Raw genomic sequence first — 26,624 nt, 5'->3', positions numbered from 1 at the left:
TGGGGGGGAATGACTGATTGGAGGAGGTCAAGAGAGTTGGAGGGCCCGCCCGTGTGGCAGCAAAACGCCTTCCCCAGTAGTTTACCTAAAAAGGGCAAGAGAAACGTGACGGCTGTTGGAAGGAGGTGTGCGGCGATGTTTTGTGTCTCTGTCGCAGGGATGCCAGCACACGTGTAGGCCGTTAGGAATGAGAAAGGGCATCATTACAAGGAAGCCTGGGTGGCTCACAGCTGTGCGGAGAAAGGGCATCATTACAGGAGACACGACCAAGCGGGTGAAGCGGGCACGGGACGAGCTTGCGAGGAGCTGGCCTTAAATGAGGATACTTGGATCCCCCGGGTCCCACCGTAAAACACAAGGTTATCAAGAAGATACGATAAGAGGTTAAAGAGAAAACGTAAACTCCCCCGCCGCGGCGCTCAGGGACGAAAAGCAACTCACACTCCCAGCCAGCACGTCCCCCGAGAAGACGAACTTTGCGCGTGCGTAGTGCGCGCACGTCGCGTCGACCCGAGGCGCTCTCGCGAGAAGAGCCGTGCAGGCTGGGAAAAATGGCGCCTCCCAGCCCCCGGGAGCCCAAGACCCAGTCGGCCACTAGCGCGGCCAAACCCGACGGGGAGATGGTGCTTCCGGGCTTCCCGGACGCGGACAGCTTCGTGAAGGTAAGTTTGCTGTGCCTCTGGGGCATCGGGAGCCGCCCGAAGTCGGCCAGAGGTAGGCCCGGATCCAGTCGGCGGCCGCCCAGCCGGCCGCACGCGCGCTGCTGCCGGCCCCGGGTAGGGATCGAGAGGCCGCTGTCCGAGCCGGGCACAGTCTTTCACTTCCCTTCCCGGGCGGTGATCGCACGCGAACACTGAGGGACGCCCCGCTTCCCAGGACCCTCGTTCTCACATTGAGCCCATGCAGCCTCGGGTGTGGAGAGCCGTGTCAGCGTCTTGGGAAGGGCTTCCTTGTCACCCTGATGTCCCCAGCCCTCGGGCCCTCGTCCCCGCCCGGGCCTGAGCCACCTGACCAACTCCCCGGAGGGGCTCGGCTGCTTTACGCCGCATGGGCATCCTCCTCTCCCGCGGCCGGGATGATCCTCCTTTCCTCTTATGCGGTGCAGTCCTATATAATCCCAGACCCTGGGTTTAATGTCACCTGTAACAGCTGCCACCAACTCAGCCTCCTCTGGGTGCCTTAGAACATTTACCATTGCCTCCTTGGAGGAACACAGAGAGGGTTCATCTAAATTATTTGTGTAATGCTTTTTAAACATGAACAAACAAAAGTAGGTGTAATTATGCCTCGTGCATAACTCTTACAAATCCACAAAACTAAAATAATTTGTAAATTAGCACCGTGTATTCCCCCAACCTCCACTCACCTAGGTGGATCATCATTAGCAGATGTCATTATTAATTCATTTGTTTCGCTGGGATAGTTCCTGGACCACTAGCCATGGTCCTGATTGGGTGGCGTTCATGCTCACCAGCTACCATGTGTCCCACCTCCTTTCTCTCCCAGCCCCCCCCCGCCCACCCCAACTGGAACCATTGGTTACACAACTCACAGTGGTGTCGTTTGGCCTTCATGTTACCAACCATGATTTCTTTATCACAGCACTTCAGGTTTTTTTTCTCATGATCGCACCACAATTAAAATAAAGAACCACTTGGCACTAACTGGAACATAAACACAAGTCCAGTCGTGGGCAGTGATGGTTATACTTTGGTCAGTGAAAGGATCTAGAATGTTCTTATGTTTTAGATGCTTGCCTAAATGGAAACATGGAAGTCAATTCCCATAGAAAGTTCATGGACCTGAATTTGAGTGGTAATAATGGTAGCACTTAGGTGCTTACCAAGCACTACCATTTCTGATTTCATTAGCTCATTTAATCCTTACAACAGCTCTATGGGGCTCGCACTTTTATTATGCCTCTTTTTCAGAGGAGAAAACTAAGGTCCAGATAAATTAAACAACTTACCCAAGATCACAGCTGATAGGTAGCAGAGCCAAGATTCAAACCGAGGCCATTTGTTTTTTTAATGTTTGTTTATTTTTGAGAGAGTGAGAGCACAGGGGAGGGGCAGACAGAGAGGGAGACAGAGGATCTGAAGCAGGCTCTGCACTGACAGTAGGGAGCCCGACTCAGGGCTCGAACTCACGAACCGTGAGATCATGACCTGATCCTAAGTCGGACGCTTAACCGGCTGAGCCACCCAGGCGTCCCCAAACCCAGGCCATTTTGAATATTAGTCTTGTATGTATTTAAATCTTTCTCGCCCACTCTCCCAAGAATGTAAGCTCCAAAACTTGGTTCCTGAGGTAAAATCAGCACTAAATGAATATTTGTTGAATGTGTGAAGATGCATCATCTAGCACAATGTATTGTATATAGTAAATCTTGAGAAAAATGAGCTTTTTAAAAAAATTTTTTTTAACGTTTTATTTATTTTTGAGACAGAGAGAGAGCATGAACGGGGGAGGGTCAGAGAGAGAGGGAGACACAGAATCTGAAACAGGCTCCAGGCTCTGAGCCATCAGCCCAGAGCCCGATGTGGGGCTCGAACCCACGGACCGTGAGATCATGACCTGAGCCGAAGTCGGCCGCCTAACCGACTGAGCCACCCAGACGCCCCTATTTTAACATTTATTTATTATTGAGAGAGAGAGAGAGACAGAGAGAGAGAGACAGAGCATGAGCATGAGAGGGGCAGAGAGAGAGGGAGACACAGAATCCGAAGCAGGCTCCAGGCTCTGAGCTGTCAGCACAGAGCCCGACGCGGAGCTCGAACTCATGGACCGCGAGATCATGACCTGAGCTGAAGTCGGACGCTTAACTGACTGAGCCACCCAGGCGCCCTGAGAAAAATGAGCTTTTGAATGAATGGGGACCCGTGTTTAAAATATGCTTGTTATAATAAATAGATAGATAGATAAAATGCTTGTTTTGGGGTGCGTGGGTGGCTTAGTCAGTTAAGCGTCTGACTCTTGATCTCGGCTCAGGTCATGATCTCACGGTTTATGGGATTGAGCCCCAGAACGGGCTCTGTGCTAACAGTGCAGAGCTTGCTTGGGATTCTCCCTCCCTCCCTCCCTCCCTCCCTCTCTCTCTCTCTCTCTCTCTCTCTCTCTGTCTCGCTCTGCCCCTCCCCTACTGCTTTGCATGCATGCACACACGCTGTCTCTCAAAATAAATGAATAAACTTTAAACAAAAAATGCTTTTTTTCTGGTTTTTGACAGTTTGCTCTTGGGTCAGTGGTGGCAGTCACCAAGGCATCTGGGGGCCTACCACAGTTTGGCGATGAGTATGATTTCTACCGAAGTTTTCCTGGTTTCCAGGCATTTTGTGAAACACAGGGAGACAGGCTGCTTCAGTGGTGAGTACTCTATTATTTTATTACAGTGAGAATAATGAATATAAAGAAGACGATAATTTTTCCTAGATTAGTTTGATCTTAATCACATTTTTCTGTGCTATCAAGACCTATAACATATAAAAATGAGACAGTGGGGGCACCTGGGCGGTTTAGTCGGTAAAACATGTGACTCTTGATCTTGGGGTTGTGAATTCCAGCCCCACGTTGGATGTAGAGATTACTTAAAAAAAATAAAACCCTTGGAGCGCCTAGGTGGCTCACTCAGTTAAGTGTCTGACTCTTCGTTTAGACTTAGGTCATGATCTCACTGATCACACAATCGAGCACCGTATTGGGCTCCACGTTGACAGCATGGGGTCTGCTTGGGATTCTCTCTCTCCCTCTCTCTCTGCCCCTCCCCTACTCATGCACTCTCTCTCTCTCAAAATAAATAAATAAATAAACTTAAAAAAAAAAATAGGGGCGCCTGGGTGGCTCAGTGGGTTGGGTGTCCGACTTCAGCTCAGATCATGATCTCACAGTTTGAGTTCAAGTCTTGTGTCGGGCTCTGTGTTGACAGCTCACAGCCTGGAGCCTACTTCAATTTTGTGTCTGTCTCTTCTCCTCCCCGACTTGTGCGCGCGCTCTCTCTCTCTCTCTCTCTCTCTCTCTCAAAAATAAGTAAACATTTAAAAAAAATTTTTTTAGGGGCACTTGGGTGGCTCAGTTAAACATCCAACTCTTGGTTTCAGCTCAGGTCGTAATCTTGCAGTTCATGAGTTCGAGCCCCACATCAGGCTCTACGCTGACAGTGCAGAACCTGCTTGGGATTCTCTCTCTCCCTCTCTCTCTGCCCCTCCCCTGCATGCTCTCTCTGTCTCTCTCAAAATAAATAAATAAACAAAAAAATGTTTTAAATAAAATTTTAAAAAAAATTTTAACATTAAAAAAATAAATTTTGGGGCGCCTGGGTGGCGCAGTCGGTTAAGCGTCCGACTTCAGCCAGGTCACGATCTCGCGGTCCGTGAGTTCGAGCCCCGCGTCAGGCTCTGGGCTGATGGCTCGGAGCCTGGAGCCTGTTTCTGATTCTGTGTCTCCCTCTCTCTCTGCCCCTCCCCCGTTCATGATTTGTCTCTCTCTGTCCCAAAAATAAATAAAAAACGTTGAAAAAAAATAAAATAAAATAAATTTTTTTAAAGAGTGGATTTTTCTCATCTATTTCATTTTTTTATTATTTTGTTTAATGTTTATTTATTTTGAGGAAGAGTGTGTGCACATGCAGGGGAGGGGCAGATGAGAGAGAGAGAGAGGATTTTGAGCAGGTTCCGCACTGCTATCAGCACAGAGCCTGACGTGGGGCTCAATCCTGCAAACCCATGAGACCATGACCTGAGCCAAAACCAAGAGTCAGAGGCTTCACTGACTGAGCCTCCCAGGTGCCCCAATTTTATTTATTTTAGAGAGAGAGTGAGCGGAGGAGAGGGGCAGAGGGAGAGAGAGAGTGAGAGAGAATCATAAGCAGACTCCATGCTCAGAGTGGACCCTGATGCAGGGCTTGATCCCACCACCTGGGATCATGACCTGAGCTGAAATCAAGAGTCAGGTGCTCAACTGACTAAGCCACCCAGGTCCCCCAAGACAATGGATTTTGATTAGGGAAATGTTATTTGGTACCTTTTGAGTTTAACTTTTAAAAAACATATTGACTCTTGCACTATATGTGAATCTTTTTGAATAACATGGGACTTGAAAGCCTAGATCCAAGAGTCTCTCATACAGCTTGCAGGGACGTGAGGATTAGCTTTTTAATAAGAGTATGAGGACAGACAGTACACAAACAGTGTTTTTGTTTAACTGTCATGTGACAGTTAGAGAATCTCTTTTAGATTTCATGATAAAGCAATGAATGCGGAGTGTATTATTTACATAGTATGATGCATTCTTTAGAATTTAAAGGAAGCTTTCAGTAATTTCTTCCATCCCTTCAATTGACAGGTGAGGAACGTGAGTCTGAGTGAGATTTAGGGAATTGCCCAAGGCCACACAACTTTGCTATAAGGGTGCAAATACTATTAGTTTGATCACAAAGTATCGGGAACAGTCTAAGCCAAGCCTTTCAAGCTTTCTCTCAGACTGGGAACAAATGAATAAAGGTATACAAACTAACCTTGGTTTTCCTGTTCTTTTAGCATGAGCAGAGTAATGCAATACCACGGGTGTCGAAGCAACATTAAGGACCGAAGTAAAGTGACAGAGTTGGAGGACAAGTTTGATTTGCTGGTCGATACCAATGACGTCATTCTGGAAAGAGTGGTGAGTGTTTCACCCTACTCTTAAGATAATTAACAAATGGGGGCACGTGGCTGGCTTGGTCTCAGGGTCATGAGTTGGAGCTCCATGTTGGGCATAGAGATTACTTAAAAATTAAATCTTTAAAAAAAAAAAAAAGATAATTAACAAATGAGGAACTTTTGTATTATTAAAATATGAAAAGAAACCCCAGCATCTGAGGAAATGAAAAGGAAATTTAGCATTTCTTTTTTTTTTTTTTTAAGTGTTTATTTATTTTGAGAGCGTTGGGGGAGAGAGAGAGAGAGAGAGAGAGAGAGAGGATCCCAAACAGGCTTTACACTCAGCACAGAGTCCAGCGTGGGGCTCGGTCTCACGACCATGAGATCATAACCTGAGTCAAAATCAAGAGTCAGCTGCTTAACTAGCTGAGCCACCCAGACGCCCCAGAAATTTAGCATTTCTTGTTCCAATGACATTCCCTTCCTCACAGTTGGCCTTTTTTCCCCAAAGATAACACAGTTGTCTTCAAATAAGTTACTTCAACCTATCACTGCTCAGTGGAGGCCTATTAAGAAATCCACGTTCCAGGTTTGCAAGTCCTATTTGCGTTGCGAGAGAAGAGGCTTCTGGGTACAGAGCCTAACCAAAATTGAGTCTTTTTTTTTTTACTGTTATCTACTATCTGCTAAACAGCCTGATTTGCATGATTAGAAGGAGATGTGGATCATATGATCTGGCTTACTGTCTACTTAGGCCCAATTCTACAGCAGAGTTATTTACAGAAATACACAGAGATCGTCCAAAACAAATTGAACCCTTAACCATGTGACGGCCCTGCAGATATTTAAATCACACACTCCTGTCCTGTGAAGTCATCCCTCTCATAGTCTCAATGTCCACGGGTCCTTCAGCAGTTCTCATATTTTATGATTTCAAGTCCGGCCATGCTACCGTTTGTCATCTGGATGCCCAGACTGATACCCTACGTCTGCTTCAATGGGGCAGAATGGATCAAAACACCCTCCATTCTCCCTCTGAGTACCATCCTTCCCTGTTTAATAGCTACAGTCTAGGGTCTTTTTAATTCTTTTGGTGGGCCAGATCACACTGTTCAATCATGTTTTAATTTTCAGTTCAACTGAGAGCTGTCAAGGGAACTGATCAAGGGTTGGGAGTGGTCAATTACTGCCCTGTCTTTGAGCAAATAATGTTTTAATTATTTGGGCTGACTTTCTTGTGTGTGTTTATATATGTTCCCACGCATGATTCTTTGAATATATTTCTTTTTTTTTTTAAGTTTATTTATTTATTTTGAAAGAGGGACAGAGAGAGCAAGTGGGGAAGGGGCAGAGAGAGAGGGAGAAAGAGAATTCAAAGCAGGCTCCGCACTGTCAGCACAGAGCCCAGTGCAGGGCTGGAACTCACAAACCATGAGTCCATGACCTGAGCTGAAACCGAGAGTCAGACGCTTAACCCACTGACGCAGCCAGGCGCCCCTGAATGTATTTCTTAAGAATGTCAAATAATTAACCTGTTGACCCTGAACTGTTGTCTCTTGCCCCTAGGGTATTTTACTGGATGAAGCTTCAGGTGTGAATAAGAACCAACAGCCCGTCCTCCCTGCAGGATTACAGGTCCCCAAGACAATAGTGTCCAGCTGGAACCGCAAGGTGAGGGAGGCTTTTCAGATGGACTAGAGCTTCTAATGCCAGCTTTACAATAGGGCCCCTGGCCGTGCAAGTCTGCATTTCTGTTCTGATTCATTGGACACAGAACTGGCCACTGCCCAACTTGTTCTCATGGACAGGCACAACCTAATTACCTCTTCTCTCCTTTGCACCCTGCAACCTAATCCACAACATACACTCTCAAATGAATGCTTTTGGAAGGCAGAAATGGGATTTATATTTCTCATCGATGAGTTGCGGCGTTATAAGCTATTTGTATTTGTTATCGTAGGCAGGAGAATATAGCAAAAAAACAAAATCTGAAACTTTCCGGTTGCTTCATGCCAAAAACATCGCCCGGCCTCAGCTTAAATTCCGAGAAAGGATCGACAACTCCAACACACCATTTCTTCCTAAGATCTTCATCAAGCCCAACGCTCAGAAACCCCTCCCTCAGGGTAAGTCATGCAGGCTCTGCCTAAAGAAAGCGGGAAAAGTCTCCCCCCGCCTCCCAGTCTTGGAAGGAGCCAGCTAACCCCTCCTAAACTAGACAAGATGTGAATATATTCACCCCTTTTGTGATGGCATTTTTGTTTTTGTTTTTTAATGTTTCTTTTTGAGAGAGAGAGACAGAGTGCGAGTGGGGAGGGTCAGAGAGGGTAGGAGACACAGAATCTGAAACAGGCTCCAGGCTCCATGCTGTCAGAACAGAGCCCAATGTGGGGCTCGCACTCATGAACTGTGAGATCATGACCTAAGCCGAAGTTGGATGCTTAACTGACTGAGCCACCCAGACACCCTGGGATGATGTTTTCGTTGCTCCTTGGGTCTCTAGCACTCTCTAAAGAAAGGAGGGAACGCCCACAGGATCGTCCAGAGGACTTGGATGTCCCCCCTGCCCTGGCTGATTTCATCCATCAGCAGAGAACCCAGCAGGTGGAGCAGGACATGTGAGTATTTGGCTGTCAGGATTTTCTGCCGTGAGTGATTATTGCCTTTATGCCACATTCTCACTCGGCTTCACTCTTGTAAAATATATCCGTGTAAACAGAGAATCTGAAGCATGGGTGATTGTTATCACTATCCTAACAGTGGATCTCTTTGGTCAAACCTCCTGCTGGTGTTCACAGAGGGCCTGCACAGGTGACATCTTGGGTAACCGTCACCAGTCCTCAGAGGTAGCATTCACTCTCACCCCCACCACCCCCACCGAGAGATGCTGACTTCCCACAAAACCAGAACTCGAAACCTCCAGTTTTCTTAAAACTGTCCTTCCTCTAGGGGCACCTGGGTGGCTTAGTCAGTTAAGCATCCGACTTCGGCTTAGGCCACGATCTCATGGTTCATGGGTTCGAGCCCTTCGTCGGGCTCTGTGCTGACAGCTCAGAGCCTGGAGCCTGCTTCGGGTTCTGTGTCTCCCTCTTTCTCTGCCCCTCCCCTGCTCATGCCCTGTCTCTCTCTCTCAAAAAAATAAATGTTAAAAAAAAACTGTCCTTCCTCTCTGACATTCTGCCTTTCTCACCAGGCATGAGATAGGGGCCCACTAATAAAGTCAGTAGGGAGACGGCATTTTTCACTGGCAGTGTAAGCATCTGCAAAAAACTGCGTAGGGGTGCCTGGGCAGCCCAGTCGATTAAGCATCTGACTATTGATTTTTGCTCATGTCATGATCTCCCAGTTCATGGGTTCAAGCCCCGCACTACACTGACAGCACGGAGCCTGCTTTGGATTCTCTCTCTCTCTCTTCCTCTCTCTCTGCCCCTCCCCTACTCACATACACACTCTCTGTTTCTCACTCTCTTGAAATAAATAAACTTTTAAAAATTAATTAAAATTTAAAAAAGAATAATTAACTGCTTAAAATAGACAAAGGTACCTTGCCTTCCGTATGAAAGAAAAAGGTGGTAATGACTTTGCTGGTGTTGGTCTTTTTCTCACATATAGCTGGAGTCTGCCCTAGCGGCATGCCCTCGGCCCCAGCTCTGCACCATGAGGCCACAGGCAGGTGCAAAGGAATAAAGGTGATGACTCATGGCCCTGCCCTCAAGGAACTCAGAGATTTAGGGTTTTTATGCACGTAGATGACAGAAAAACAAAAAATAGAGCCTTTAGCATATGACCAATTGAGATACCTGCCCCATTCCCTCTCTCTCTCCACAGGAGAGAATTCTACATTGCACATTTTTTTTATCATCCACAGTGGCAGTCATACAGTGTTTTGAAATAAGAGTTCAGGTTTTTATAAATGAGATTTTTTTTTTAAGTTTATTTATTTTGAGACACAGAGAATGCAAGCAGGGGAGAGGCAGAGAGTGGGGAGAGAGAGGGGGAGGGGGAGAGGGTGAGGGAGGGAGAGAAAGGGAAAGAGAGAGAGGAGAGAGAGAGAATCCCAAGTAGATTCCACACTATCAGCGCAGAGCCCAGTGTGGAGCTCGAACCCATGAACCTTGAGATCATGATCTGAGCCAAAATTAAGAGTTGGACGCTTAACCGACTGAGCCACCCAGGTGCCCCATGAATCAGTAGATTTTTAATTAATCACATTATAAGGGTGAACCAGTATGACATGATTTTTTTTTTTTTGATGCCCTTGAATTCTCACTGAAATAATGGTGCTTTTTATAGAGAGAAGATATTTTCACAGTGTTCTTTGCTCATTTGTCTTTACAAATTGGATTAAAGCAGTTGTTCTTCCTTGAATCACAAAACTCCTCAAAAGGACTTTTCTTTTTGTTTTGTTTATTCAGGTTCGCACATCCTTATCAGTATGAACTAGATCACTTCACTCCACCAGATTCAGTCCTTCAAAAGCCAGAACCCCAGGTTAGCATCCAAACTGAGTTTATGGATGATGGCCAGGTAGCCCAGGAAAAATCCAATCAATGCAATCTTGGCTTTCTTTAAATATCTTTTAAAGTGGAAGGTTGCAACTTTGAGTCATTTCTTGAACTCCTAATTCATTTTGTGCTTTAGCGAAGGATGATTCGTAACGTTCCTCTCTCTTCCTACCTGTGCGTTCATGCTCCAGTTATATAGGCCTGTGGGAGAAACACCCTGCCATTTTGTATCCTCCCTGGACGAACTGGTGGAGCTCAATGAGAAGCTCTTGACTTGTCAGGAGTTTGCGGTAGACTTAGAGGTAAGTTGTGAATGACCTTGAGTGAAATTTTACATCCTCTATGAGTGCACCTACTTGAGGAGTATAAAATTAATACCAACAGATCTATTTTTTGGCAAAGACCAATCAGCCTTGTAACTTTTATAGCTGGCCTCCTAAAATCCGTAAAGGAAAGCCTAGCAAAATCATTTTTCCCTGTTCTCCCCTTTCCGGGTTTTAGCACCACTCCTACAGGAGCTTCCTGGGGCTGACCTGCCTGATGCAGATCTCCACCCGAACAGAAGACTTCATTGTCGACACCCTGGAGCTCCGAAGTGACATGTACATTCTCAATGAGAGCCTCACAGACCCCGCCATCGTTAAGGTCAGCCAGCCTTTTCCAGCCCCGGCGCATGAGCGCAGGATTTAAGTGCTTTCGTTTTACTGTTTCATTATTTCAACGTAGACCTGGTGACGTGGAGAGAAATCATTGTAATTTCCTGCACTCGGATCCCCCACGCTAAACTGCTTTTGTTTCTAAGCCCCAATTAGAACAGCCTAAGATACAGCTTACAGCTCGTTACCACCCGGGGCGACGGTACATCATGTTAAGGATTCCTGCAGTGAGCCCATGCCATCAGGATCCTGCAGACTTAATGACTATCCTTGAAGCTAGTGGAGCTGTTTTCTCAGAATCACTGGCTGTTAGCAGTTTCAGACTTGAAGAGTGTGCCATTAGGAGTGTAGAAGGCTGTCGGTCCAAATTAAAAGAAGCGTTTAAAACTGAACCCATCTGAATCTGCCTTCTGGCTTCTAATTCCAGAGTTATAATCCCCTAGAGGTAGAGTGTGTTTCGGGGCACAAGTGGCCTCGTGCACATTGTACCCCCTGACTCCGGCTTTGTTTTCAGGTCTTCCACGGTGCTGATTCAGACATAGAATGGCTACAGAAAGACTTTGGGTTGTATGTAGTGAACATGTTCGACACCCATCAGGCAGCACGCCTTCTTAACCTGGGCAGGCACTCGCTGGACCATCTGCTGAAACTCTACTGCAACGTGGAATCCAACAAACAGTTTCAGCTGGCTGATTGGAGGATACGGTCAGTTTGTGCTTAACGAGGAAATGCTGATGGCGCAGGAAGCATGGGTGCCCATCAGCGTCTCGTCCCCGCAGACCTTTGTTCAGACTGTGACGTTAGCCAAACCTTGAGTTGAATGTCGCTGGTCTTTCTTCCAGCTGTTTCCAGCACAGCTGGAAGTTTTAGGGTGACCACGTGGAGTGTGTGTAGGGCTATCACACCATGCTTCTCGGGAATAGAGGTTGGAAGAGGTGTGTCGTGTTCGTGTCTATATCCCTGCCAGTCTCTCGTTTGAAACTCAGATCTCTGCAGTCGGGATGGGTGCGTGCGTGTGTGCATGTATGTGGTGAATTCCCATAGGTCTGAAAGAATTCTAAGGTATGTAGGTGATCGCACCTTATAATGAGTATTTACTAGAGTGTAAGATTTTGGTGGAGTCCTGCCACACTTTCCGGGGTTTGGGCTCAGCTCGATCACTGTCAGGTGGCCGGCTTCCTGAGTTTGCAGCTGTTGTTTGCAGCCTCCTCCAATGAGCTTTCCTCCAGTTGTGCACACCAGAACTTCCAAAGAGGATCTAACAAAGCCCAGATAGAAGATGAAAACTGACAAAGCCTGAAAGCCACTACCTGTTATTTAACCCTTGCCATGTGCCAAGCACTGAGCTAAGAGCTTCGGGGATGTTGTGCTGGGTGGTCCCCACAGCAGCCTGTGAGGTGCCGGCCTTCATTTCCCAGGTGAGGAAAGTGAGCCCAGTGACTTGTCCGAGGACAGGTGTTGAGAGCTAAGATTCAAACTCGGGATCCCAGGGTCTCTATTTTCAACCACATCGTTACCTGCTGCCCTTTGTCCCCAACCGTGGAGACAGTGGCTTGTCCTGTTAAGATGTAGGAAATGTCGCTATAACTGGAGTATTGGCTGTGATACTAAAAGGAGCCAAAGTCTTATTAGCACCCTCAGAGCACATAGCTTACATTGCCACACCCGGGGCAGAAACCAGCAAAATTATTGCCTCTGTTGCAATTCTAGACCTCTGCCTGAGGAAATGCTCAACTACGCCCGAGATGACACCCATTACCTGCTTTACATTTATGATAAAATGAGGCTGGAGCTGTGGGAGCGAGGCAACCAGCAGCCCGTGCAGCTGCAGGTGGTGTGGCAGCGGAGCAGGGACATCTGCCTCAAGGTACAGTGTCACCGGTCACGGCCACCCTATCTCGGGCCGGGTCCTCGTGCTTTGCTTTGTTCTTTTACACAGAGGAAAAGAGCCAAACGTTTTCAAGACCCCAGGGCACAATTCTGATTCCCATTGATCCTGAATGTTCTGTAATACATTGCAGAAATTCATCAAACCTATCTTCACGGACGAATCCTACCTCGAACTGTATAGGAAGCAGAAGAAGCATCTCAACACACAGCAGCTGACAGCCTTTCAGCTGCTGTTTGCCTGGAGGGATAAAACAGCTCGTAGGGAAGATGAAAGTTACGGGTAAGGGATTAGACGTTCTTTTAGTATTTGCTCCTAGACTGAGCAGCTCGGGTAACAAGGAAATAATGGGCTCTTTTCTTTTCACCCTGAAAGTGGGTTACGTTTTCCCCTCCCAGGTTGTAGCCTTTTAATGGGGCTCGCTGGCCGAATTTAACGTGCTACCACTGTGTGTTTTGTTCTAGATACGTCCTGCCAAACCACATGATGCTAAAGATAGCTGAAGAACTGCCCAAGTGAGTCTGAGAACTGATAAATATGTTTCTCAACAGAGAAATTTTATCCTTCAAAAATCAGCCTCTCTGATAGTTATTACCCCAGTGCTGTTGACTCAGAAAAAATGAGTGCTCTAAGGAAGTTCACGAGTCCAAGGATTCAGAATTTCCTCCCTTGGACTGCCCAGTAGGAACTAAAGCTTCTGAACTGCAGCCGTTTTCAATGGTTACGCCTCAGATCGGATCCGCTGTGAGTCTGAGCCTCCAGTACCCACTCTGAAGGGAGGAAAGTGTCACAGATGCTCTCCTCTGTAATTTGGAATCTTGGGGCTTTGAATGCCGTATGATGTTCATTGAAGCGTACACAGAGAATCCAAATTCGTGATCTCCTGTTGACCCCGTTGCAGTGCAACGGCTCGGCAGGGCTGTGGTGCCCCTCTCCAGCTCTCCCTGTTAGCCGGAGGCAGGCTGCAGGGGCCACCTCCTCCAAGCTTGCCGCAGCAGAGAGCACATGCGGAAGCGGCTGGCCCCGACTGCCCCCTGCTAGGAGCTCGTCTCCCTGGTCTTCCCCTCAGCCGTAGCACTCGGGCTTCCCTGATCACCGTGCTTGTCTGGAAGCCTCGGAGGGCCGTGTCCTGGAGTGATGAGTTTGTCCTTCCTTGTCTTCAGGGAACCCCAGGGCATCATAGCTTGCTGCAACCCTGTTCCACCCCTCGTACGGCAGCAGATCAATGAGATGCACCTCTTGATCCAGCAGGCTCGGGAGATGCCCCTGCTGAAGGTAAGAAGCTTCGCTGCCAAAGGTTCTCAGCTCACCAGGCTCTGTCTGCTGGCACCTGTGGTCTTCCCCATACATGATCTGGTCTCCATGCTAAAGAGAAACCCCAGGAGGGGCGCCTGGGTGGCTCAGGCAGTTCAGCGTCCACCTTCGGCTCAGGTCATGATCTCGCAGCCTGTGAGTTCAAGCCCTGCGTCAGGCTCTATGCTGACAGCTCGGAGCTTGGAGCCTGCTTCAGATTCTGTGTCTCCCTCTCTCTCTGCCCCTCCCCCGCTCACACTCTGCCCCCCCAAAATAAATAAAAATTAAAAAAAAATTTTTTTTAACCCCAAGAAAATAATAGGGGCTAGGAAAGCCAGTAGACATGTCTTCTTGATGACAGTGAAAAGCTAAAGCTCATCTTTGTTATTTTATGATCCTGTCTTCAATAAGTCGACAGCAAGTAATGTCTAATGACTGGGCCAGTTAGCTGTTGTTGGGAGGCAGTTAACCTGGTGGAATAAAATGGATTGGGGGTCACAGCGCCTGGCTGGCTCGGAGGGGCGTGCGACTCTCGATCTCAGGGTTGTGAGTTTGAGCCCCACATTGGGTGTAGCGATTAGTTAAATAAATAAACTTAAAAAAAAATGGATTGAGGGTCTCAGTCCAGGGAGCATGTTTTGGAAGCCTGGCAGGGGTCCAAGATGTGAAGTGATAATGTCTTGTGAGTTTGGCGGTCCCAGAAATGGAAGGAAAGGGACACGAACAAGAAGCGCCATCAGAAGAAAGGTCGATGGGAATTAGTAACAGACGATGAAAGCGACTGCCATTTTGTTTGAGCACCGGGCGAAGTACCCCGGCGTGTTCTCAGACTGTGGATCTGGGGATAGTGGAAGTGGAGTCTAGGACAACTCACTCCAAATATAAAGCCTAGGTGACTGGGAAAATAGGAGGGCCTCGGATAGAAATGGGGAATTCAGGAAGAGCTGATTTTTGTGAAGGAGATGCCAAACTTTCGACAAACTCAGGCGAAGGCAGGCTAGCCAGCCGAAAGTCCGGTTACCTGCATCTCCACACACGTGGCGCCCGGATGCGGGCACGTGGTGGATGTGTGTGTGTGTGTGTGTGTGTGTGTGTGCACATGCCTGTGTCGATGCTACAGCATGTTCAGATAGATTTACGTGTCTTGGTTTGTATTTGGGGGGGGGGGCAGTTTTTTTTTTAATCTTTATTTTTGAGAGAGAGAGAGAGAGAGAGAGAGACAGAACGTGAACAGAGGAGGGGCACATTCCCCTCCCCTCCTCTCGAGGGAGACACAGAATCTGAAGCAGGCTCCAGGCTCCGAGCTAGGAGGGGACAATTTTTAACGGTGTTGCCTCAGTAGTAATATTGGTATATGGTAAACCGTATTTGTAATTTTTTTGAAAGATTATTGACCCAGAAAGACTTAAAATCAATTCCTTTAGGATGTGTAAAGATATACACATCTCAGTCCTCATGTTAAAGTTTCCTTTGTTGGCTCTACAGCTTGTCCAGGGAAAGAGAAACCCTGGTCTCTAGACAAGAATCTCTTTCAAGCTCTTGCAAATCTGCTGCGTCGTCCCTTGCCATGAGAAAGGCTTTCATTCTTTCGTTCAACAGATAATTACCGAGTACCAACTGATCATATCGCCAGGCGCTGTAAGGGATGAAGGACAAAAGAAAATCTCTGGGCTCGTGAACGACAGTCTAGTGAAGGGCACAGTCTATGCCAGGGAAACACTTGCGGGCGCCCCACTGGCGTACCTTTCCTCAGATGCTTTTTATTTTTCCTCCTCAGTCTGAAGTGGCAACCGGCGTGAAAAAGACCAGCCCGCTGCCCAGTCCCGAGGTATGGTCCTGCATCTGTCCTCTCTTTCCAGTGGGCGGGTGGGGTGGGGGGGGGGAAACACCAGTCAGAGCCGGTGCAGGACAAACCTCCCTGTCCGAGGCAGGCCCCAGCACGGTAGTGAAAAGCTGCTGCACGCTTGCAAGGCTTTCATGAGGCCTGTCGGTTTCTTTCTGACACAGAGATTGGAGAATGTTCTCTTTGGACCCCACGACTGCTCCCACGCCCCTTCAGATGGCTACCCTGTCGTCGCAAGCGACGGTAACGTAGAGGCCTCTGGAATGTCCTGGAAACTGCCTTGCACGCTGTCCGCTAGGCTTTGACCTTACTGACTTCCATCCCTGTAGGGCCCGTGCCCGTGCAGAAACAGGCAAGCCTCTTCCCTGACCAAAGAGAAGAGGACGCCCCTCCAGAGACCAACTGCCTGATCGCTACCGCTGTCATCACGTTATTTAACGTGAGTAGTGGGACTCGCCGGTGAGGTGATGTAGACCGGCAGGGATTTGTTGGCTTTATCAGACAGGCTGTGTGCCTGGAGCGTCGCATCCACTGTGGACGCTAATGCCAAAAGTAAAACCCAGGCCGGAGGGGACAGGCGTGGAGACAGATCTGCTAAGCAGTCTGTGAGAGATGGGCGGAGGATTGTCTCCTGAGCTCTGTGTGAAGAGATCCTCGAGGAAGGGTTAACACCTTGACGAGAGCGCTAACGCCTGGCGGGGAGGAGGGCGTGGGCCACGGCGATCGGTAAGCAGGACCTTCCCGACAGCCACAGTGGAGGCGGCTCGACCTTCCCAACAGCCACAGTGGAGGCGGCTCGGCCTGAGTCCCGGAAGGGGCCGGCTGAGCACTCTCGGGAGCGTAATGCGCTGCTCATTGCGCCCCAGCACGCCCCGGTGCCATCCGCGTGTGCTCTGGGTGCAAAAGAGGCGGCTTTGAAACCCGTTTCTCTACGCTGGCCGATTAAGGAAAGCGAAGGGCAGGATATGAGGGCACTGGGAAACGGGGAGATAGGTGTTTCCCCTCCCAAAGAGGGGCTGAGTCGTGGTAGGTCGTGACCCCGTCCAGTATGGGACCGAGTGTGGCCAACCTGGGTCAGGCCGTGTTCCCGGAATACGCACTGGGTTGTGACGGGGCCTGTCCCGGTCTGTCCTCCCTAGTGGGTGTTTCTGCCAGTACTGGAATTTCAGGCTGTTTGCAAAGGGAGGATGAACGGTGTGGTTGTTGGTCAAGATAGGTAGATACCAAAATGACCAGGATGAAGGGAAAATACACAGGTAAGACTGAATACTGCCAACAACAGAGGTGGTAGAGGAAAAATTCAGAATTTCCAGAAAGAAAGAGAGGCAAGCGTCTGATCCGTTTGGACAAAGACGAGGATCGAGCTTAGCAGGTGTTCACGTGAGAAACAGCTGGGTGGTTCCGTAGATTCCAGAATCACCCCGGAGCGCGAGGCCGCAGCCAGGGAGACAAAATGCCGCCTGCGAGACGTGGTGCCTGAGAGTTAACTTTCTCACTTAATCACATAAACTTAGATTGGGTCTGGCTTCAGTAACTCGTGACCAGAGAAATCTGGGCGCTTTAACTGAGTCATCAAGGTGACTCAGCAGCTACAAATCCGAGCGTGAACTTGGGGCCGTGTGAACACGGAAGCGCTGTACTTAACAGACCGTTGTGTCTCTGTGCCCTGGGTGGCAAGACTGCTACCACAGAGCACGCGGAAGGATAGCATGCATGCTGAACCCAGTTGGAAGCAACACCCTGGTGCAGAATTGTCCTGATTCCCCGCAAAAGTGTGTAATTTTTTTCATTTGTGAGTGTCCGGTTACAACCTCGAGTTCTAGAGCCAGATGGACCTAAGTTTAAAGTCCTCATTGTGCCGCTGTTAGCCGTCAGGGTCTGGAAGACCTAGCCTCTCTGTGCCTCAGTTTCCTCATCTGTAAGATGGGGAGAATAATACCACATACTTTAATAGTCTGTAAGGACACAGTGAGAGTTCATTGGTTTAATAAATAGATGTTAAGTACACCCCACTGTGTGCTATTACAGGCTATTACAGTGCTTTCTGCAGACGAGAGCCCTAAAAAATTAGCCAGTATTCTTATTACTGTTACGATTATGCCGTTGCTTGTATCGTATTGCCACAAAATGATGACGGTGACGAGTTGATCGTTTTCTGTTTGTCCCTGCAGGAACCTAGTGCTGAAGAGAGTGGAAAGGGCCCACTAACAGTTGCACAGAAGAAAGCCCAGAACATAATGGAGTCCTTTGAAAATCCATTTAGGATGGTAAGTAAGCGTTGTGCATCTAGTTGAGGGCTGACGGAACAGGCAGAGGTTTCTGCCGCTGTAGGGGCCTTTTGCCTGGAAAAGAGGCCGACAGCCCAGGAAAGAGGGAGCCCCTGAATCCAGTGTGTCCGTTGTCCCTGGTGTCCAGGTTGGGATGGAGTCGGGATCTTCTCAGATGAAACCGGCAAGGATACCTCGCTCAAATGCCAGTGAGCTATGGCTCGGCTGATGCTCTGAACGAGGCCTCCCATGCTGACACCAACCGAAACCCCCCGTCCAGTTCCTGACCGCCTTTAACACGACTGTTTCCGTCCCTCCAGTTTCTGCCTTCTTTCGAACGCCGCGCTCACGTTTCTCAGGCAGCGAAGTTTGATCCGTCATCAAAAATCTATGAAGTAAGTGGACTCACCATCCTTTCCAAGAGTGACTTTCTAGGAAAAGGAGACTTCTTAATTATCTGAACTAGCCCTTGTCTTAAGCCCATCTTGAACCTCCTGAATACAGAAAACGCTTTACATATAAATACATATAAGCATAGTTTCTAGAGAGAGGGGCGAGAACTTTATTCTGACTTTCAGAAGCATTTGGGAACCTTTTAAGAAAGACGCTTTCGGGGTTTTTTTTAATTTTTGTTATTGTTTTTGTTTTTGTTTTTTAATTTGAGACAGAGAGACAGAGCATGAGCAGGGGAGGGGCAGAGAGAGAGGGAGACACAGAGTCTGAAGCAGGCTCCAGGCTCTGAGCCATCAGCACAGAGCCCAACGCAGGGCTCGAACTCACGGACGGTGAGATCATGACCTGAGCCGAAGTCGGACGCTTAACCGACTGAGCCACCCAGGTGCCCTGAGGCTTTTGGTTTTAATTGAAGTTTAATTTATATGTCACAAAGTGCACAGATGTTAGGTGTACAGCTTGATGCCTTTTTTCCTTTTTTTTTTTTTTTTTTTTTTAATTTACATCCAAGTTAGTCAGCATATAGTACAACGATTTCAGGGTAGATTCCTCAATGCCCCTGACCCATTTAGCCCATCCCCCCCCCCACACCCCCTCCAGTAACCCTCTGTTTGTTCTCCATATTTAAGAGTCTCTTCTGTTTTGTCCCCTTCCCTGTTTTTATATTATTTTTGCTTCCCTTCCCTTATGTTCATCTGTTTTGTCTCTTAAAGTCCTCATATGAGTGAAGTCATATGATATTTGTCTTTCTCTGACTAATTTCGCTTAGCATAATACCCTCCAGTTCCATCCACATAGCTGCAAATGGCAAGATGTCATTCTTTCTGATTGCCGAGTAATACTCCATTGTATATATATACCACATCTTCTTTATCCATTCATCCGTCGATGGACATTTGGGCTCTTTCCATCCTTTGGCTATTGTCGACAGCACTGCTATAAACATGGGGGTGCATGTGTCCCTTCGAAAGAGCACACCTGTATCCCTTGGATAAATACCTAGTAGTGCAATTGCTGGGTCGTAGGGTAGTTTGATTTTTAATTTTTTGAGGAACCTCCATACTGTTTCCCAGAGTGGCTGCACCAGTTTGCATTCCCACCAACAAGGCAAAAGAGATCCTCTCTCTCTGCATCCTCGCCAACATCTGTTGTTGCCTGAGTTGTTAACATTAGCCATCTTGACAGGGGTGAGGTGGTATCTCACTGTGGCTTTGATATGTGTTTCCCTGATGATGAGTGAAGTTGAGCATTTTTTCATGTGTCGGTTGGCCATCTGGATGTCTTCTTTGGAGAAGTGTCTATTAATATCTTTTGCCCATTTCTTCACTGGATTATTTGGTTTTTGGGTGTTGAGTTTGATAAGTTCTTTGTGGATCAGCTTGATGCATTTTATATATGAATATTACTTTAAGGCTCTTATAGATGACAGCTTAAATTTTAAAACACTCTGTCTTCTGTTGTTTGGTTTGTTTTTAATAGCATAATGAGGAATAAGGAAATACCTTCCCTGGAGCCCCAAGAGATGTTCCTGGGAGCCAGCGTTGTTAATTGTCTGTTAAAAGCCTTCTTCCTTCCTGCAGGAAGTTCCTGCTCCAGTCAGATGGACGGCCTGGCTCCGTCTGCCTCCCGCTCTTTCGTTAGGCACCAAGGGTCAGGCCAGAAACCTGACGGGCCCCTGCCCTGTCGCTGGTGGTTAGCCTCCTGCCTTTAGAAATGGGGAGTCAGGTGGATCTTATGCCTTCTCCCCCTCTTCCCCCACCAGTTGTGGCCCATTCGGCAACTGTATGTCCCTTACCGTGCTTCTGTCTAATGTCCGCGAGATGCGACCCGCAGGCAAATGTTCATACAGAAGCAAACGGCCCTGAGAAGTCCTGCCTTGAATCCCAGCTCCACCATTTGCTAACCGTGTGCCCTCAGACGAGTTATTTAGCTTCTCTGAACCTATTTCCCATCTCAAAGTGGGGGTGATGATAATGCCTTTGTCCCGGGGATTATTAGAAGGGATTGAATGAGACAACGGACGGGAAAGCATCCGGCTCAGTGCCTGCAATACAGTTGCCCTTTGTCCTTCTTGATAAAGATTTTATAAATAAAATGGATTTTTTTGTGTGTGTGTCATCAGATTTGGAACTTCTGACTTAGAACGTGTGTAGTTGTTAGGTTAGCATGTCCGGTATCACCCCATTAAAAAAATACAGCGTTCCTAGGTGGCTGAGTTTCGGAGCGTTTTTGTCTTGTTTGTTTTCATTGTAGATCAGCAACCATTGGAAGCTGGCGAGCCAGGTGCAGGTACGCAAAGAATCTAAAGAAATTGCCAAGGAGAAGGCAGCGGAGCAAACAGGTAGCGCTCACTTCCTTGTAAGTCAGCCCGTCAGTGTGTCTGTCAAAGAACAGGCCTTGGACATCATTCTGTTTGTTCAACAAAGTGCCCGTATGGCAGCAAACAGAACGGCACGGCCCCTGCCTGCGGGGCTTGCCTTTTCCTGGGGGACAGTGGACAGCCTACCGTGAACGTTTGTCCTTTCAGATGGCCAGAGACACTTCCGCGGGGAGAGGGGTAGGAGGTGCTTGGGGGCGGGCACGGGGGAGTGGTGGCTGCTTCCGTGTGGCGTTTGGTGAAGGCAGTCTAATCAATGTGACACTGAGCAAAGACGGGCTGCTTCCAGGGGAAGCCCCACAAGTCCAAGGCCCCGAGGCGGTCGCTTGTCGGGCGCGCACAGAGAGAGGCCGGGAAGCCAGCGCGGCTGAGGGGAGGAGAGCAGGAAGGGCTGGCGTGAGGACACGGCTTATACTCCCAGCGGACTGGGAAGCTCTGGAGGGTCTGAGCGGAGCAGTGACCTGCACTGATCTTCAGGGGCCACGGAGGGCCCAGTGGAGAGGGCAGGAGTGGGAGCCCAGGTAGGAGACAGGGTGGTAACCCAGGTGAGGGGACGAGCGGCTGGAAGCCGACGTTTCCGGTGGGGACACTGACAGCACTTCGTGACGAGTCGGGTGAGGCACGTGAGAGGAGGAAGGGAGCCGTGGACGCCAGAAGGTTTGGGCCTGAGTGATTAGAAAGACGAGGGTGGCCAGCAACAGAGTAAGAGCGCACAGGACGCCGATTTGGGTTTCGTTCTGGTCCTCGATGTGCTGTGGTTGAGGTCCATCCGAAACGTCCTCAGGGAGGAGTCACGTAGGTGGTGGACGTCTGGCTTGGGCTCTCAGGAGAGGGGCAGGTGGGCCGTCAGATTGAGAGTGTGGGCAGAGCAGCCGGGCCTGAGCCTCAAGGCAGCCGTTCTTCCGAGCCTGGGGGAGAGGGGCCGGTGCGGGAGGCTGGGGAGCAGGGAGGGCGCCCTGGCTGTGGCGGCCCCGGCAGCCGGGGCAGCCGGATGAGGAAGGAGGCTTGGCTGCCGGAGGCAGCAGCTCCACAGACAGTGCTCTCTCTTGCAGCCGCCCGGGACCAGGCCAGGGAAGAGTACAAAGCAACAGCGGAACAGGCCGTGTCCGTCCGACAGCAGGCTGCCGTACGTGCCGGCCCTTCTCTTTCTTTTAGGAAACCCGATGCCCCTGGTTGTGGCCAGGATTTTCCTTGAATGGCAGGAGGGCTTGTCCTGTGGTTCAAATTAAATGCTATGTCTTCCCCGTCCATTTTGGCTTGTCAAGTCAGCGCCTGCCTTATTTCCCCTCGAAAAAGCTTATACCGTAATTCCTCTTAGATGATTTCCTCTGTTGAATTTACGCTCAACAGACCGTACCCCTGACTCTAGTAGTAGATAAGGTGCTGAAGCTTCTAACAGCCAAGCCTGTTTACCGTCCTGCTCTGCCCTAGTATGTATTTCGTTCTCCACCCCGCCAGAGCCCTCCAGAGCGCATAGCCCATCTTTCCTCAGTGACCCGCCGTCATTCTCCAGCGAGGGATTTGTTCCACGTGGCCCTAGCCCTGCCCAGACTCACGGCCCGCACTCCCCTTCCAGTTGCCAGCACAGCGGCGGAGTCCCTAGTGGGACCGTCCGTCTTCTCACCCACCCCCGCCTTCCTTCCCTCTACAGCTAGAAAGCGCCGCCAAGAAGAGAGAGCGAACGACAAGTGGCCCGAGGACCACAGAGCAGAAACAAGAGAAGAAACGACTCAAAACTTCTAAGAAGCCAAAAGACCCAGATCTGCCAGAAAAAGATTTTACCCCTTACGACTACAGCAAGTCGGATTTCAAGGCTTTTGCTGGTGAGGCCGGGACTGGTGCCCTTTAAGGAATGTCTGGCCGCCTTAGGGGGGAGGAACTGTAGCACGAAGAAAGTGTGCCCTAGGCACCGGCTAAGCCCGAGAGGGACAAGGCAGCGGCGCCCTAGGAGCCTGCAGCGCCCGGACAGAAAGCGCCGCCCTCCCGTGCTGGGCCTTACTTGCCGGGGCCTCTCTGGCAGCTGAGCGAGATGGCACGCGTGGTCTTTCCTCACTGTAGCTTGTGCCCAGAAACACATTTTCTCAGACACACAAACATGGTAAGGAGTTTACTGAAGAAACCTGACGCCCGTGAGGTGCTCTGCGGTTCCTTGGCCCGTCAGAGTCCGTGTACGTTGGAGGGGCTGCAGGCGGCGTTCCTGACTCTAGAGCAGCCTCCTTGGCACCACGTCCCTTTGAAGAGAGAAGGTAGCGCAGGATTGTCACCTCAGAGCCCAAGTTCCCGACAGTGGCATCTGACCAGCACGCAGACTAGAACGGGTCTCCTCGGTGGAAAAAGAGCCAGTGCTGTAGCCACCTGCCCTGAGCCGAGAATAGATCTGTGAGAAGCGAGTGTTCGGGCTGTCCTTCTGTACTGGGAGCGTGACACGTGGAAATGTGTCAGCCATCGGCCCACCTCGTAAAGGGGTCAGCAGGCTGACAGCCCCACCCTTCCTGAACACCGGGCACCCACCCAGGAGTCCGCCCATTGGGTGTACTAACTCCTGTACGTGATCACTGGCGTCTCTCTTCTCTTACCTTCCAGGAAACAGCAAATCGAAACCTTCCTCTCAGTTTGATCCAAATAAGCAGATGCCATCTGGCAAGGTAAGACATGTATTTGACACCGAAAACTAGTAAGATTGTGTATGTCAGCTATATTTTGATTGAAAATTAAAAAACAAAACACAAGATACAGCTAATAAAAAAAAAGAAAAAAGGAAAGACAGGGCACCTGGGTGGCTCAGTCGGTTAAGCATGCGACTCTTGACTTCAGCTCGGGTCGTGATCCCAGGGTCGTGGGATCGAGCCCCGCGTCAGGCTCTGCATTGAGCGTGGAGCCTGCTTAAGATTCCCTCCCTCTCTTTCTGCCTGCCTCCCTCTGCCCCTCTCCCCCACTTACACACACTCTCTCTAAAATAAAAAAATTTTTACATGAAAAATAGAAATCTGCTTGAGAATTCTCACGTGCTCGTGGTGCTTTTTTTTTTTTTTTTTTCCTCTTCCACTGCTGGGAAGAGGGCCCAGCTAGGAATCATCAGTCATCTTCCTTTGCATATCTTTGCCCTCACCTCATCCCTTCCCAAGTCCGGACAATACCCGTCAGCTCTTCCAGCAATAAAAAGAAAAAGAAAAAAAAAACAGCTTTTTTTAAAGAGGCCGTAAAGGCTGGCATGCGGTTTGCTACCATGGGAATCACAGCCGCAGGCCACAGACACTCCTTTCTGTGCCGGCACAAGCCTGCATTCGCCCCCGTGGGTGTTGGTGCCAGTCGGAGCCAAAAGTGGCCGAAAACTTGCACGCGGAGGCTGAGGCCCGTGTGGAGCCCTCCTGTCCCTTTAGTAGCTCATCCGGACGGCCTTTTCTTCAGAGCACCCAGAAACGTCCAGTGGAGAGAAAACCAGCGGCGCTGGTGTCTCGGGAGGGCCTTCTGAGCTGTTTCCTGTGTCTCCTGCCGTCAGGTTATCACTCAGCCGAAGTGATTTTTTTTTTTTTTTCTTTTTATCTTTTCAGAAATGCGGCATACCCAAAAAACTTAAACAGTCGGTGGGAAACAAAAGCATGTCCTTTCCAAGCGGAAAGCCAGACAGGTATGTGGCCAAGGCCGGCGTGGCCCCGCAAACCCAGCAGCGGCTCAGAGGTCTCAGCTGGAAAGACCCAGAGAGCCTCACTGGAGCAGATCCCTCCCGGTCACTCTAGGAAAGCCGAGCTGGGAGGAGGGGAAGGGACTGCCGAGTGCTGTTACTGTGTCCCAGACTCAGATTCCTGTCACTCACCACCTATCGCCATGCAGCTGCCTCGGGGTCACCTCCGAGCAGATAGGCTTGGAATTTTCCTAGATCAGCCCAATTCTGAGGAATGGGGGGGAAAAAAATCAGTGAAGTAAATGTGGGTTGTCATTTAAGAAAATTTTAGTTAAGAACCTGAAACGCTTATCCTCAGGACAGACCCTGAAACCAGAGGACTCACCCCTGGGGGGTGGCCTGATGAGGGAATCTGCCTTTAGATCTTAGCCAGCACAGCCACCCTCGTTGGGCCCCAGGGCACTGCCCCAGCCCGCTCTCGTCTGCCAGGGTCGGGGGGCACCCTACTGCCAAGCTCAGTTGTCCAGGACCACCGCCCCCCCCCCCCCCAACAAACCAGGCTCCCCCGGTTGTGCATTAAGGTTTGCAAGGTTTTATGAACAGCTGAGAGCAGCTCTCCAGCCAAACTGGAAGAAGTAACTCTTGTTTTCATATTGTCTCCGCAGAGGTCTCAGGCACAGCTGGCCAAAGAGATAGCGCTGGAAGAGACCCCTGGAATTCCCCAGCGGACCGGAAGCACCAGACGGTGGTGCTGGTTTTGTACAGACTCATTTTTAAACCATTAAAAATAATTCTTACTGGAAGGAAGCGGGTTCCTGACTTTTCCTTTGCTGCCACCACAGTTCCGGCAGGAGAGGACAGATCCCACCCTGTTCAGATCACCGTCTCCGGCTGTCTGTGGGTAAGCGTGCCCTTGAGGACACTGTGATTTCTGGAGAAGTCCAGAATCATTCCTGAGAGAGAACACAGGAGAATCTCCTATGACTCAGAAAAGGGCAGCACCCACAAAACACAGAGCACCCTGTTCATGGAGCATCGACTCTCCATTTTAAGAGGGTTCCATGAGCCGTGCTCCCTCCTTCACATGCCTTCCAGTCATGCCAGTGAAAGCCAAATGGTAAAGACCCCATGGGGCCAGGGTGGGGGGTGGGGGTGGGGGGTGAGGGGGCGGGGTGGAGCAGGGGTGGGGGGCGGCTGGTACAGCTTTAGAGCCAACTGTGGCCTCTAGAGGGCCCGGTCTCTTCCCTGTACCTGTCTCCCCCCCCCCCCCCTTTTTTTTTTTTAACTTCCCCAATTAAAAAAGTAATAGCATGTTCACTGTAGGAAATGAGGAAAAGAGAACAATTATATCATCTGTAATCCTACCACACAGAGATAAGCTTTCACGCTTTGGTAGAAAGGCTTTCTACTATGTGTGTGTTCATTTCCAAACTTGGATTTATGCTTCTGCAGTTTTTCACCTTTAAAGTTTCTATCTTTTCTCATTCCAAAATTCATTCTAGTTAAGCACCATTATTGAACATGTATATTTGCATTTTTATGTTCTTCTTAATAATGGAGCATTGAACTTCTTCAGAATTCCATTTGATTTTAATATCGAGATGGGATATTAAGCCAAGAAGGCACAAAATATACCATCATTTTTGTTTTCGCAACTACTTAAAGAACATATTTTCATAGAAATTCTTCCCAGAGATCATCGAGAGGGCTGGCTGTGTGCGACCCCCTGAGGGGCCGTGAAGCCAAAGCAGGCGCACTGCCAGGGAGCAGCCAGTCAGGCAGAACAGCGAAGAACAGCCCAGGCCCAAAATGGGCTGATATTTGGCCTAGTCAGGACTGGAACGGTCGCAACCAACAGGAAAGCCAAACTGTCGGTGGCTTAGCAAAGCAGATGTTTTTTTCCTCTCTCCTCAGTCCTAGTTGGTCCAGAGCTAGTGGGACAACTTTGCAGTCCTCCCTCTGGCACTTAAGTGTGGCGCTGCCATCCTCAACAGGAACGTAGGGCTTCCACCGCATGGGTTACGGGGACCTGCCATGGCTCCATCCATCACATCTGCATTCCATTCAGCTGGAAGGAGTGGGAG

General features: G+C 49.3%; 1 protein-coding gene across 2 annotated transcripts; it reads left to right on the top strand.

Moving 5' to 3' along the window:
• Positions 1 to 505: 505 nt before the first annotated feature.
• On the top strand, positions 506 to 25,343 carry EXOSC10 (exosome component 10). Of its 2 annotated transcripts, XM_086715673.1 has the most exons (25): positions 506 to 662; positions 3,230 to 3,366; positions 5,535 to 5,658; positions 7,203 to 7,307; positions 7,597 to 7,762; positions 8,140 to 8,254; positions 10,052 to 10,127; positions 10,333 to 10,443; positions 10,643 to 10,786; positions 11,312 to 11,502; positions 12,508 to 12,664; positions 12,819 to 12,967; positions 13,150 to 13,200; positions 13,849 to 13,960; positions 15,756 to 15,806; positions 15,986 to 16,064; positions 16,151 to 16,260; positions 17,993 to 18,088; positions 18,409 to 18,483; positions 20,795 to 20,882; positions 21,971 to 22,044; positions 22,570 to 22,741; positions 23,502 to 23,563; positions 24,470 to 24,546; positions 25,206 to 25,343. In XM_086715673.1, exons 1-25 carry the CDS (start codon positions 552 to 554, stop codon positions 25,234 to 25,236), a joined length of 2,664 nt encoding a protein of 887 aa, XP_086571799.1. In that variant the 5' UTR covers positions 506 to 551; the 3' UTR covers positions 25,237 to 25,343. The 2 variants fall into 2 exon arrangements, with proteins under 2 accessions (XP_086571799.1, XP_086571800.1); XM_086715674.1 differs by lacking the exon at positions 3,230 to 3,366 and having other exon boundaries at positions 522 to 662.
• The last annotated feature ends 1,281 nt before the right edge of the window (positions 25,344 to 26,624 follow it).

The sequence above is a fragment of the Puma concolor genome, chromosome C1, assembly GCF_028749965.1.
Source record: "Puma concolor isolate L17-30 chromosome C1, mPumCon1.1.hap2, whole genome shotgun sequence".
NCBI classification, from domain to species: Eukaryota; Metazoa; Chordata; class Mammalia; order Carnivora; family Felidae; genus Puma; species Puma concolor.
The sequence above is the reverse complement of the archived record's forward strand: the minus strand, read 5'-3'. Positions and strand labels throughout refer to the sequence as shown.

Coding starts and splice junctions, on each gene's coding strand:
- EXOSC10 (XM_086715673.1), top strand. CDS start 552: ATGGCGCCTCCCAGCCCCCGGGAGCCCAAGACCCAGTCGGCCACTAGC. Junction 7,308..7,596: donor TGTCCAGCTGGAACCGCAAG/GTGAGGGAGGCT, acceptor TTGTTATCGTAG/GCAGGAGAATATAGCAAAAA. Junction 23,564..24,469: donor AGCAGATGCCATCTGGCAAG/GTAAGACATGTA, acceptor TTATCTTTTCAG/AAATGCGGCATACCCAAAAA.